We start from the raw sequence: 14962 nt of genomic DNA on the forward strand, positions 1-14962 counted from the left end.
TTGTGAGAGTAAAAGGCTGTTCAATTCATCTCGGGTCTTTTAAAAGAGTGCTCTGTGAACATGAAAGAGTTTAAAAGTTTCCTTATTTTAAAAAAAGTCCTTTGTCTGATATTTAATTTTTATACTAATTTTTATGTATGAGTGTATGCCTGATGTATGTCTGTGCAAATCACACATGTACCTGGTGCCATAGAGGCCAGGAGAGGAGTCGGATTCCCTGGAACTTCAGTACAAACTGTTGGTGTTGGTTACAGGAATCAAACCTGGATTCTCTGCTCTCCAGCATGCCCTTAGTCAGATATTTAGTTGTGTTTTTTTCCTGTTTTGTGGATAGTCTTCTTCATTATGTCCTTTGAAACATGAAAGCTTTTATTATTAAGAGGTTTATTTACTTTTTTGTGTTTAAGCTTTTTAAAATCATACCATAAGAAATACTGCTTAATACAAACTCTTGTTTTTTTTTCTCTTAAAAGAAGTGTTATTTTTAAAGCTTCCTCCTCTCCATACTTGTATGCACGTGCCTTTTACTGTGTGGGTCCAGGAGATAAAAAAATCTTATCATCAAGCTTGGTACAGGTGCCCTTACCCACTGAGCCATCTTGCCGGCCACCTAAAAAAAAGTTTCATGGTGTAAAGTTCCATCTTTAGAGATCCTCCTGCCTCTGCTTCCCAAGTGCTGGGATTAAAGGCGTGCACCACCACTGCCCAGCTAGAGTTAATTTTTAAATTTTTTTTATTATTTTTAATAGCATGTGTGTGCACACATGTTCACTAAAGATAACTAAGCCATCTTTCTACCCCATAAATTGACATTTTATGTATATAAAGTAAGGAAATACAGTGGTGGTCTTCTGCAATTGGGCATCCAGTTGAGCCAAGTAGTTTTTCTGAAAAGACTTCTTAGCATCCTTGTTAAAGACACCTGACCTATGAGTTTGAATTTTATTTCACTTACGTTCCTGTGTAAATATCTACGTGACTGTAGGGCCTGCGTTATGTTTTGTTTTCTGACTTCCAGCTTGCTGTCCTCTTATTAAAAACTATGTAGGGACTCTTGTAGTGGAGAAATATGAGCTTTCTAACTGCATTGTTGTTTTCCAAGATTGTTCTGGCTCTGCCTTGCTCTGCTTTCCTGGTACTAGGATTACCAGCACATGTCACTGTGCCTGGCCTTCTTGTGTGTGTTTGCCAACTAAGTGGGTTCTCCAGTCCAGTGTTCTCCTTATAGTAGGAAATCCTGCTGAGGAAATACCACTCATGTTACCGTTTTGGTTTTTATTTTGTTTGTCTTTCAGTAGTATTGAATATAGGGAGTAAGGGAGTAGTTTGTGATTGTAAATTTGGTTGCCACTAGAATGAGACAATTTGAAATAGCACAGAAATGTGTAAAGAAGCAGGTGAGACTATCTATAATGCCAATAATAAAAAGGTAAAAATACTATTTAGATTTTTTTCAGACTTCATGGTTAGACATGTTTGTTGTTTGTTTGTTTTGAGACAAGGACTTGCTATATATGTCACCCAAACTGGTCTCAAATTCCATGTCGTCCAGTCTGGCTCTTTGCTCGTGCTTCTTTTAATACTCTGTTTTCAAGTACTGTATAGACATTTCACTTTCCTTACAGACTAGTGTTTCTTTAGATGTACACTAGCTTTAATCAAATTCATACTGCTTTTAAAAGGCATTTTCAAAAACTTGATAGGCCAGTGAGATGGCTCAGTGGGTCAAGGTGCTTGGCATCCTGAACTCCATCATGAACCCATCTGAAAGAACTGACTGCCATAAGCCATCCGATTGCCAAGCATGCTATAGTATGTGCATGCGCAATTCATTCACAAGCGCACAGGTGAATGTTAAAAATATAATTATACATTTCTGCTCTGAGAAGTATTTGTCAATTGTATTGCAGTCAGCTCTTAGCTGCCCCACTGGTGGTGAATAAACGTAGGTGTGTCTGTTTGCTGCTTCATGTCAGCTTGACACAAGTAGAGTTATCTGAAAGGAAGCAACCTCATAAGATGATCTGTAGGCCTTTTATTACTGATTCATGAGGGAGTGCCCAGCCCACTGTGGGTGGTGCTATCCCTGGGCTGGTGGTCCTGGGTTCTATAAGAAAGTAGGCTGAGCAAAGCCATGAGAGGCAAGCCAGTAAGCAGCACCCTCTGTAGCCTCTGCCTCAGCTTCTGACTTCAGGTCCCTGCCCTCCTTAAGTTCCTGTCTTTCTTTCCCAATTTGCTTTTGGTCATGGAGTTTCACCATAGCAATAGAAACCCTAACTTTCCTTACCTTTACATGCAGTGGCTCTTTGCCTATCTCCTGCCTATCATCAAACATGCATGCAGATGGGCAACATTTTGAAGAACTTGAGTATGTTGACCTTTCAGTTTGGTACCATACATAGAGTGCTCTAACAGGAAGTCTCATATCCATGACTGGCCACTTCTAAAGTATAAAAAGCTCTCTAGAAAGTTTTTAGTTTGCTCATAATTACAATTGTGTAGTTTATAACTGCTTGAAAAGTAATAGGATTATGTACTTAATGAGTCCATAAAGCTTATGTTTGGCACATAATAAAACATATCTGGGAAGGTTCAAATTAAAACTGTTTAAGCCTTCTACCAACAGAAGAGGGAGCATTTTAAAGTTGCATAGGCACAGACTAGTGCCAATAGTAAAAATTCATTGATAAGGGTCCACTAATAGGAATTTGAGTGTAGGACTGATGTATTACTTTGTGCTAAAAGAAATTGGAAGACTATTGCCAAGTCCACAGAGGCTGGAGTCAATCTAAAGTATACAGTTGCAAACCTAGTACTAGGAGGTGGGTCTCTGGAGCCCTGGCCTTGGCCTTTTCTTTCCACTATATTCATTAATATAGAACACAGATTAATTATAAATCTTACCTAATCATTAAAACTCTTTGGGTATTCTTTGCTTGCGTTTTCTCTCTCTCTCTCTCTCTCTCTCTCTCTCTCTCTCTCTCTCTCTCTCTCTCTCTCTCTCTCTCTCTCTCTCACACACACACACACACACACACACACACACACACACACGTCAGAATAGTCTCTTGATGATTTTTGTAATGAAGCATAGTGAGTACACCTGCCAAAGATTAATAAATAAATGCCTTTGAGTGCTTTGAGAACCAGACATTTTATAAGACTATAGAATAATTTGATATTAGTTAGCATTATGTTAAAAAATATTATTGTGCGTGTATGTATTTGGGCACCTGGAGGAGAGTTAGAGGCCAACTTTGTGAAGTGTGCTCCACTTTAACTGGGTTCTGGGGAATTATCAGCAATCACCTTATTCTTTTCCTGTGTAGTTTACAGTGTGGCATTGTAGTTCAGGTTAATAACTTCATAAATGTTGAAAATTTCTCTTTATGTCTTTGTTACTTAAATACCTGAATAATAAAGGTAATGATTTTGTGGCAATATTAGTAGCATAACAAATAACAGTCCCAAGTTTGCTATTTTATTATGCTTAGTTTTATTTAAAGTGTTTTATATTAATCGTCTTATTGATGCAAAATCCTGATTCATTTTCCTCAATCAGTGAATCACATCTCAGTGATACAATTCCTATTTTTATATACAGTTTAATGGTGAAACTCAGTGTTTAGTGACTTGCTTGAGGTAACATCGCTAGTAATTTAGCTCTGCTGTGGAGTCTAGGTCACCCAGCTCTAGAGCCGTGAGTTTGTTCTTACATAAGACACTGTTATAGGACACAAGGGAGCCTTACAGGAATTGTACTGCCGTTGCTGTCTGAGTAATGTCACTACCTTCCTTGCACTCTCATGGGGAGAAGATGACATTATTAGAGCTTTTGGAAGATGCTAAGTCCTACACCTTTAAGTTTCCTGGCTTCTTAATGACAGCTGGGTTCCTCTGTTTCAGAGTGTTTTTAAATTTCTCTCAGCTTCTTTGTCCCATTTTTTAATTCTATTACAGTGTAGTATTTACTTTAAAACTTTATTGAGTTGTTTCCACAAGTCAGGGTAGTCATAGGAATGATGTATATGCTTTAGCATTTTAGAATTGGAAAAAAGCTTTAAAAATACATTCCTTATTTTCAGGCTTCCTATCCATGTCACTAGGTTATCTTTCTGTTTTTGAGTTATGATCTTGTTATGTATTCCTGGCTCTCCTGGCACTTCTGTTTTTAGTCTGGTTAGCCTCAAACTTGCAACTAGCGTGTCTCTGCCTCCCAGGTGCTAGGATACCATCAGAACTGACGTAGGTATTATATGTGGAAAGCTTAAAATCATAGACTGAAAATAAGCAACAAAAGGGGTGTGTATATATGGAATGGAGATCTGGCCCAGGACTATGTACATGCTAGACATATACTCTGCTGGTAAACTATACTCCAAGCCCTACTTACTCAGTGCTTAAGATACATACTCAGGGATTAAGAGCTTTGTAATAATACTTGGCATTTTATAGCTCATATACATATGTTTCCCTTCATAAGTACCTCTGATGATAAATAGAAGCCTTGCATATTTAGGAGTCCTGGGGATCAAAACCAAAGTAGCCCCCTAAAGTGCGACCTTTAAAAATGTAACGTCCTTTATATACTTTATATACTCAGGTATATACGTATTTGTTTTACTATATGTACTTCATTCAGTAGCCCTTTTAGTGTGTATTATTTTCCCTGTAATTTAAATGTGAATAGTATGAAGAAGAAATGTCACCAGATGATGTCAAGTGACCTCTGCCAGGCCTGAGATGTTTTAAGAGTAATGTGTAGCCAGAATGATTTGGTCATGTCAGTAGGGGGTTGGCATGAAAAAGTATATGATAAAAAAGTACAAATATAGCATTATACCGACAGGCAGCTTAATGATTTGGGCTTGTGCCCTCTGTAGAGCAAATGTAAATGTACTAGATCCAAATGGTTAAAACAGTATTCTAATTTCAGACTAATTTGAATTTTTAGTTGTTGACCTCCTCTACTGGAGAGACATTAAGAAGACTGGAGTGGTGTTTGGTGCCAGCTTATTCCTGCTGCTGTCTCTGACGGTGTTCAGCATTGTGAGTGTAACGGCCTACATTGCCTTGGCCCTGCTCTCTGTGACTATCAGCTTTAGGATATATAAGGGTGTGATCCAAGCTATCCAGAAATCAGATGAAGGCCACCCATTCAGGTGAGATGTCTACAAAACGACAACAGTATGATCAGGATTGGTAGAGACTATCTATGGCATTATAGGCATGTGCTTTCTCTGTTGCTTAGAGATAATTAAATAAAAAGCTCTATCAAGAGCATCTGCCTTTGAGATTTCTTCTCTTAGAAAAGACTGGAGTCCTCAATATTTATTGGTAGACACTGGTTTTCATAATGGATTTTAGGGCTGGTGAAGTTCTGTTGTCTTTACTGTGTACATTTTTGTGCTCCCCGATACCTTAAATACTATACACCATTTCTCACTTCCCTCCATAGTATATGTTATTACCTGCACTTTTCTCTGTTTCTCAGGGCATTCTGCAAAGAGGGGAAACATGGTTTTTAGTTAATTTCAAATTGGAGCTTCAAAATGACAAAGTCATATTCCACAAGCTGTTAACAAGTATGCTTTGAAAGCAGTTTTAATGGAATGTATGAAAATGCTATAAAGATATAACTTCTGAATTTATCCACAGTATTAGTTTTATATATCATTTAGCTTAAATATTTTTTAAAGGACTATACTTTCTTTCTTATAAAAATTCTCTTTAAACATACCTTTTTCATAAAGGCATTTTATGGTCTTTTACAAATTCAACTGACATGTCAGTTTAAGCTTGTTGAACAGGTTTCCAGTTGCCTGGCAGCACTGGTACAGGTGAAATTGCAGTTTGTTGACCCATAACAAGTGGGAACATGGTGAGCAGTGTATTACTGTCATACAAATGCCTGCCAGTGGCACTGATGCAGCAGAGCTCTTCTATCTAACGTGTCCTCAGCCAAGTCTGTAAGAACTATATAGACAGGGCTTGAAAGATGAATTTGTGGGAAAGACTGCTTGTTGTGAAAACAGGCGGGCCCAAGTTCTGACCTCGAGCACCTACATAAAAACTGGTCACTGCTGTGGTACTTAAACCCAAGTATTAGGGGGTCAGAAACTAGTGGATCCTGCGAGCTTGCTGGCCATCTCAGACAAATAGCAACTTTGGGTTCTGCCTCAAAAGTTTGAAGACCCCAGATACCTCCTGACTACCACATGTACCCACATGCACATGTGCACATGTACCGCACACACTTATATGGTATACCTTATATTGATGGGCTAGTAAAGAAATATTCTTGATTCCAGATAGTGTCTGTTTAAGTAGGAAAAATATGATGTCTGTATTCAGAGCTGGATATAGTTGATAATAGTAGAAGAAATCATTGTTTTCAGGTATAAAAGAATGGTAGGTTACACTGGGGTCTTAGGGACTCATATCTGGTAAGGCTTCCTGTCTGGGTGGAATCCGAGGTGAGACTAGTTCATGATACAAGTTGTCACCAGAGGCAAGAAGTAACTTTGCTTTAGGAAAATAGCATGCTGACCAAGGCATATGGCTTGAAAAAGGATTTTAAATGACTCATTGCCGGTTTCAACATGGGGAGCGGTGGGAAGGTTAGCAGAATCAGGTGGGTTCTCTGATGGAAAAGTAGGAACTGTAGAGTGTTACAGTGCTTGAACTGGAAGTGATTTGAAAACATCTCTTTATCTATTTATAGAATTGGAAACGACCCAGAGAATTTAAATGCTTTTTGCAAGAAAGTAGCCAGTCTTCTAATGGCCACCTGAGTTCAATCCAGGGAGCTTAGATAAAGACTAACTAGTCTGTCATTGATTAATAGAATAGACTACACTACAGAAAGATCAGAAACAGCTCTGCATACTGATAGAATATTTCAATGTGCAAATAGCATATACTTAACAAGAGGAGACATATTTGGGGCATATTGTAAGGGTAGGAGGCAAGGTTGTCTCAGAGGACACATAAATGGTGAAATAGAATTAGTCTAGGTGTTGTGCTTCACATAGAAGAATAGTTTAGCTAAAATGTTATCTTTGAAACCAAGACTATTCCACATTTTTATCTTCTTAAATTTATCACTTCTACCTACTATAGCATACATGAGGACATGAAAATAGAGTGTGAATATTATGTTTTATTGACACTGCCACTGTACTTTTAGCAGGTGCTTTACAGTCTAGTAATTTAACACTTTGATAATAGTGAGTAGGATCTTTGATAGTAGAACCTAATGAGATAGTGTAGTTTTCTGATGATTTGGAGGCCCAGCTATGTTAAATACCTCCATTTTTAATGAGGAAGCAGGTTTAGAAGATTAAGTTTGCAATGTTAGGTGACTAAGAAAGTGATAGCACTTAAGATTTAAACTCAGATCAGTCTGTCTTTAAAACAGGCTTCTTTTCTAGTTCTATATCAGTTGATAGTGCATACCATTAAAACTTCCCCTAACTTGGGAGTTTGAGCTTTGTTTATTTTGCTTGAGATAGGGTTTCATTCTGTAGCCTCAGTAGTTCTTGAACTAGCAGCAATTCTCCTGTCTTAGTGCTCTCAAGTGCTGGGATTATAAGCATGAGCCTCCACAGCCAGCGTACTTGGGGTTTTTGCAGTAGGCCTTTATAATAGATTGTTGTAGACTGTTAATCTCCTCTTGAAGATCTGTGATTGCTGATTGTCATTTGGGGACTGGTGGCAGTTATGGTCTTTTTGTTTTCTTAGGGCATATTTGGAATCTGAAGTTACTGTGTCAGAGGAATTGGTTCAGAAATACAGTAACTCTGCTCTTGGCCATGTGAACAGCACAATAAAAGAACTCAGGCGCCTCTTCTTAGTTGATGATTTAGTTGATTCCCTGAAGGTAAGTTTATTTACTTTTCACCTTCATATATATAGAATTTAATATCAGAAAGGCTACTAATGTAAAATTCTGTTTTTCTATACTCAAATCAGGAAGATGTAATGAGATCACATGAATGTAAATTTGGGCTTTAAAGTTCAGTGTCCTGTATTTAGACTTGTGTGAAAACTATAGCTCGCCATTTTTCTTCTTAAGGAAAAATGTTTTTAAAAAGAGAAATTGAGAATAAAATGTATTTGATTGTGGGCTCTACAAACCCAAAGCTCAAGAAAAGTGAGTTCATTTAGGGCTCCATAAAATGCTGACTGCTTCATCACGTCAGCACACAAAGTGAACTTGGGTAGGTCTCAGAATCTGCTTAGGCACAAGAGAAGGACATGAAGTCTTCTTTAAAGGGGGTAGATATTAACACTGCCATCACTTAGTTACACACTCTGCAGGGAAGGGCCTTCTTGGATGAACTACGTGGTTCCACGTGACATTTGCTTTCTGTGTGTTTCTGTACCCGGGTAACACTGATGTCATCTGTTTATTTCCACTGTGTAAGTAAGCATACTTTATTAGTCCAGGATAATTTCTTACTTAAAAACGAACTTGATTTAAAAAACAAAAACTTAAAGAAGACTCAAGTGGTTATGGGCCAGGCAGGTGACACATGACTTTGATCTCACTATGTAGAAGGTAGAGGCAGGGGACTCTCTGAGGTCAAAGACTAACCTGATTATACATAAGAGAGTTCTAGGCCTCCCAGCGCTACATAGTAAGACCCTGTCTCCAAAAATACAAATAAAAAGACATTGTCTTTTATTTTCAATTGAAGAGTCTGGGGTAGGATCAAGTTTTACAGTACTGCCTTTCTAAATAGAGTTCCTGTATGTTAGCTTTGTGTGTATGGTCCTGTTTGTCCATGGAAAAGCAAATGATTTTCTCCTGGAGTCCAACTCCAGTGGGGTTCGGGTCCCAAAGAGGAGGTGTGGAGTTGATAAAGGGAAGGAGGAGACTGAGGTGAATCAGGATGGCTGCCACTTTATTGTACTCTGTAATTGCACAGTAGTTTAGCCACCAGCAAGGTTGAGAGCAGATACAAATGAGTCAGGGAGGAAAGCAGCCGTCAGCTTTGTCACATTTTCCCTGAGGCAAGTATCCTTTTACAATTCCTCCTGAGCAGTCTCAGCCTTTGTGGTCAGGAGGTGTCCACCACAATAGCAGTTCAGAGGGTGAGAAGGGAGCAAATTCATTCCAGACCACCAAGGCTGTCTCTAGGGAAAGCAAGGAGGAGCTCTGGTGGGACCTGTGAGCAGAGATTAAGGGAGCATGTAGGATAGCATTGACCTTTGACAGTGACAAGTTAATAGACACCACAGTCATAGTCAATGGAAGGGCCAGAGGTTCTCAGGCCAGATATAAGGAGAATGACTGCCTTTTAGCAAGCAGGAACTTTCCTCAAGCCCCTGTGGAGATGGGGACTGGTACCTAACACCTGACCATGGGGAAAGGACCAGACTCTCCACTATAATGTAACAGATTTTCTTTTCTCAAGGGCCTTGATACAGCATTAGCACGGTGTAGCATAAGAAGCACTGAACTGTTTCCTAATTGCATTCCTTTGGGTCTTAGTCTTACTGTATTGGCCTGTTCACCTCATGCACTCCCAATAGGGAAGGTCTTAATGTCTTACTCTCTTTCCATTATACCATATCATTCTGATTCCTATACACTTGCCTGTAATGGCCTCAGGGTCCATTATTTCTCTCAACTGTCAGGTGAGCCCAGTTATTACGTCTTTAACTTCTCTGTTCTTGGTGGGCAGGATGGCAAGGAGGAGTATTTTGTTTAGAGAGACTGACTGACATTGTATACATTTTGATCCTTCATCAGACCCACACAAACTTTCCCAAAGAAAGAGGCCTAAGGAAACTCCCGTAGCACACTGTGAGAATCGTTAAAAGTGAAAGCAGAAAGATGATGGAGAGCTGTGATCAAAAAGTCGAAATGCCGGAACTTGGTGAAGCACCAGTGATCACGTGGAAAATTTCCCTCTGGGAGTGACTCCTAATTTGAATTTTTTAAAAAGGGTGTTAGCTATCAGTTTTTGATTGGAATTATTTTGCTTTCTAGTTAATACAATGGAAACATTTTAATTTCAAGAAAGCAAATTGTCATTTTACAATAGACAAGCTCTGTAGCTTTGAGAGAACTAAAGAAACACTTAAACGGTTTATCCAATTCACTGTCTTCATAAAAGCCGGCTCTCTTTGGTGTCCTCAGTTTATAGAATGTACATTTTAGATTCTAGGTCACAATTAATTACTTATTTGAAACCTTCCAAAATTGAAAAATTTAGAGTCATTGTTACAAACACATGACAACACCCTACTCCATTTTCCACTCTTTAAATTTTCTCCCTTTCCTACAGTATGAGGGAAGAGTTTATTTTAGCTGTCATCAAAGAAATGATCAAATTCCAGGGCTCTGAAGTCAGCTGTGATGAACTGGCAACATGAGTGTGCCTGATTTTTCTCTTGGTAGTTGACTTGGGCAAATGAAAATAGTACATATTGTTCCAGATTCCTCCTGTCTGATTGTTTCATGCATTTTACTCCTCTGAAATAAACATTTTAAGCTTTTTAATCCTAGACAGTATTTCAGGTATCCACAAAATGATCAGTAATCCATTTTCTAGTCAAAGAGGGTGGACCAAATCATTGTTAAGTACTTAATTCATTTCAAATGTTGCTCAGACATACTGTAGACATTTTAAACCATTGGGTCCCACACTGCTGCAGCAGTGCCCAGGCTAGGGTAGCTCTGAGCTTCTGTTTCTGCTGCTAGAGTCAGAGACGGGAGACACAGTTGTGTGTCACCTGGGGCTGTGACGGGAGACACAGGTGTGTGTCACCTGGGGCTGTGACGGGAGACACAGGTGTGTATCACCTGGGGCTGTGACCGTGGTGTGGGCACCTGCACACACATGGTGCACACACACGATACACAGACAAACATGGTTCACACATGAGCACACATCTACACACAAATACATTTTTAAATCTTTAAAAAAAATAGAAATGTTCTCAAGGAAAAAAAATAGAGCATGCCAGAGACACATGCTGTCTCCTCAAGGGACAGTTACATCTCCAAAGGTTGCCAGCAAAACTCCCCAACCTTGTGTTTTTGTTTTTCAGTCTCTCATGCGTGTGTGTGCACATGCATGCCCTTCCAAGGCTGACGTGTGCTCTAGTACCTTTGAACCACTGGGTTATCTCCCCATTTTAATCTTTCCTTTCCTTCCTTCCTTCCTCCCTGCTTCCTATTATTTATTCATTCATTTATATGTATGTGTATTGATGTTTTCCCTGTGTTTGTGTCTGTATGAGAGTGTTGGATCCTGAAGTTATGGACTGTTGTGAGTTGTCAGTTGGGTTCTGGGAATTGAACACAGGTCCTTTGAAATAGTTGTCAGTGCTTTTAACCCCTGAGCCATTTCTCCAGCCTGGCATCTGACTCTTGATCATGTATTTTCTGGAAACTTGAGTGTTTTTGTTTGGGGCTATAACATTTAAAACTTTTATGATAGTACAAACCCTATAAATTTTATTTCCTTCTTAGAATAGGAAGATATGGTTATATTGGCCTAGAATATTTGAGTGGCTGCAGTATGTGGGGCTGGCTTTTGAAGACTACCTCCCACCCACCCCCATAAGAAGGAGAATGCTTGTGTCTGATTACATCAGTCATTACTTGCCTTGTGTCTGTTACTTTCCTGGCATCAAAGATACTTGATGCTAAGCTTCTGTCTGTCAGAATAGTCTGGCTTTTAAGAATGTCCTTTGAGGCAAGTACTATTTGAACTTTTTGGACAGTTAAGTGTGGAATCTTGAACTGCTCTCCTTGTATGTTTAGAGTACAATCTTGTAGAGTGACTATAATTATCAAGTTAGGGATTGTTAGCTTAACATGGGCTGCTGTGTGCATTCTGCCATGGTTAAGGGCATCTGTCACTAAAGCAGTTGTTTCTAAGATGTGGAATGTTGACTCTTTCCCCATAGACTTTTTATTCAGTGATGAATGGAAATAGCTCTGTGACTCTACTGTGACTTGTGCTCAAATGCACAAGTTATATTTAGTTTCTGGAAGCTATGAAACTCCGAAAGGGGAAAGATGTGCTAATAGAGTCATCCTTCAAACCTTTCTACAGAGGTTTTGCAACAGTGGCTAAAAATGGGAAGAATTTCAAGCTTGAATTTCATTTATGAGTGCCTGGCATTTTCTTACTTGGATATTAGAGTGTTGCTCTTTGTAGAATTAATGGTGGTTGTAGGCATTCAAAGATCTTTTAATCTGTAGTAAGTGTGCTTGTGAGAGTTTGGACGCCACTCGTAGTTAGCATTCAGAGGTATTTTGTTGAGTGAGTACATGAAAAAAGATACTCTTTAGATCAATAATAGGGGACAAGTAGTGAAAGAAGCACAATGTATGTGGTTTTCAGTTTGCCATGCCTACCAACATGTCTGACCCATAGAGGCTCAAAGTGCTGAGGGGCAAGCGTAGTCTGAGCAAGTGTAACCTGATGCTGTGCTGGAATCTGCTCTGCATGAGACATGCATGCTCTTGCGCACTGGCCTCCTGTGTAAGCATAAGTGTGCTTGGGATGTTGTCTACTACTGCGCCTTCCTTCATCAGCTCTGCCAACTTGTGCTCAGAGGACACTACTCTGCAGCGAAGATGTCCTGTTTGCAGAATTCTTGGTCCATTGACTCCCCATGGTGATATCAGCTAGAGGAGTTGGGTCTTGGACTCCTGCCCACCTTCTCTGTGGCCTAGCCTTAGGCTGCTTCCACCCTGCCCTCAGCTACAGTGGTCTGTAGGCTCCCAGCAGAATGGAGGGAAGCCGGCCCTCTCATTGGGGTTCTGCTTCTGCTTTGACAAAGGGAAACTGCAGACTTCCCTTTCACCCTCTCTCCCAGCCAGTGTTAAGGAGACTGTTCATGTTTCTAAGTGCGTTTACTGGTGTTGTGTTGAAACCAGTTGCTAGAAAAATTTTCACAGCCTGGGATCCATGAGTAGTGGTATCCATTTTTAAAAAGTTGCAAAATAGTAATAAAAAAAAAACAAAAAACAATAAGATGGAGACCCTATGGGGCCCATATACCCTAAAATGTTTATTGTGTGGTTTACTCTGGAAAGTTGTCGATCCAGCTTTAATTGATGGAGTAGCTTACTAGCTTTACTCTTCCCATCAGTACTGGTGTTAACATATCTAAATAATCACCATAGGGGCTGGAGAGATGGCTCAATGGTCAAAGCCCTGGCAGAGGACCCAAGTTCAAGTTCCAGCACCCCTGTGGCAGCTCACAACTGTCTGTAACTCCAGTTACAGGGGATCTGACACCCTCCATGAGCAAAACACTCATATACATAAAATAAAAAAAAATTTAAAGTCACCATAGATGGTAGTATCACGGCAATGTGTTTTTCATCTCCTCAATCAGTCACAACAATTGCTGGACACAGAAAAAAGCTTTGCATTAGGGACTATAACAATGTAGGGGTTTTCCTCTTTATAACTTAGACAAGTGGAGAGAGATTTGTGACCTGCAGGAGTCAAGGAAAGCAGGGAGTTAGGTGGATGGGAGTCTCTGGCCATGCTCAGTTTGTACCCTGAAGTGGAAGCTGAAGACAGAGGAAAAGGATACATTCTTTCCTGTATCCTGTGTTATCGTCAATGTATTAAAACAAATTTACTGAGGGAACCCGCCTTTCTTAGTGGTTACCAAAAGTGCTGATCATGAGTGCTGAATACAATTTAGCTTGTGCTTGTCTTGAATTTGAACTTGTCAGTGAGCTGTATGATACAACAGTGAGCTGTTACATCACAAGTTTTAGAAATAAAAAACATAATCTTGTTGAACCATTCATAAGAGTGTGTGTGTGTTCTCAAAATGAAATTATGTTTTAGAAGCAAAGACTTTACAGACTACTTCATTTGCTAAAGTATAGTTTAGTACATTCTTTGGCCCCTGGAGGAAACAGTGAAACCTGTATTGCTGTAGTTGTACCCTAAGCAACTTAGTAACTTTTCTGTGCTTCAGTGTCTATTACGAGGTAAGAGGGATAACTGAGTTTGGTGTGTCCAGCACTTAATGTTTGGTAAGTAAAGGCAGTTAGATAGTGGTCACTTATATTAACTAATATGCAGTCAATTATATTAGACAGCAGTATAAAGTTTGGGGACACCTCCCTCCCCAGGCTAATTGTGGTCCTTAAACACCTGAAACTTAGCACTCTGTGCTCCATTGCTTATCACATGTCTGCTATTTTGATGTCTGAATTTGTGTATTTTCTCAAGCACCTTCAGCATGTCAGGTAGTTAATTTCCATGGTGTTTTCTTGTCCCTCCCTTTGGAAAGCTAGACAGTTACTAGAGTTGCAGGGAGTAGGGGGTGGGTGTCCCTTTCCCATATTTTCTGGTCTTGAAAACAGTTCTACTCTGTCATGTATTCCAAGGAAAATGAATCACATTCAAATTTCAGTCTAAATTAAGACCGGTAACAGCCTAAATGAATATTTGTAAGACTTTACTCGATTTTTAAGGGCAGTGCCCTGTCAGATTGGCATTTAGATAGATAATTTGGGGGGGCTTACTTGAATTTTGCTTATCATGGGCTCTTGTTTGCTTACAGTTTGCAGTATTGATGTGGGTGTTTACTTATGTTGGTGCCTTGTTCAATGGTCTGACACTGCTGATTTTAGGTAAGTCTACAAAAAGATTGAAAAGCACTTAGAGACATTTTGGTAGAGAATACCTTTATTGTAGGAAAAAAGAAATCTTTTAAGTAGCTGATGCTGTTTTATTGAAATGCTGTGTTCCTGAAGACTATTCCAGCTAACAGTGACAGACCCACCTCACCTGACGGTACACTCTGGAGTTTAAACGGGGCACGTGTACTCTATAATACCTGTGAGATAGGATTTGAGTGCTCATAGCTCCTCAGCTGCGCTTCTGTCCTCCGCATGTACAGAATGATGTGAGCATTTACACAGACCTTAGGAGCACGGCCTAGTTATCTTGATGACTGTTGG

General features: G+C 39.5%; 1 protein-coding gene across 4 annotated transcripts in view; it reads left to right on the top strand.

Annotated features, from left to right (window-relative positions):
* The window catches only part of Rtn4 (reticulon 4), a 48133-nt gene that overhangs the window by 31605 nt on the left and 1566 nt on the right, over positions 1-14962 (top strand). For all 4 annotated transcript variants that reach the window (XM_005070340.4, XM_040733160.1, XM_005070344.2 and 1 more), the window contains 3 exons: positions 4955-5162; positions 7744-7882; positions 14563-14632. In XM_005070340.4, coding sequence (XP_005070397.1) covers positions 4955-5162; positions 7744-7882; positions 14563-14632 — 417 coding nt within the window. The remainder of the gene's footprint in view (positions 1-4954; positions 5163-7743; positions 7883-14562; positions 14633-14962) is intronic.

Source organism: Mesocricetus auratus, unplaced genomic scaffold, assembly GCF_017639785.1.
Source record: "Mesocricetus auratus isolate SY011 unplaced genomic scaffold, BCM_Maur_2.0 Super-Scaffold_100029, whole genome shotgun sequence".
Taxonomy (NCBI): domain Eukaryota; kingdom Metazoa; phylum Chordata; class Mammalia; order Rodentia; family Cricetidae; genus Mesocricetus; species Mesocricetus auratus.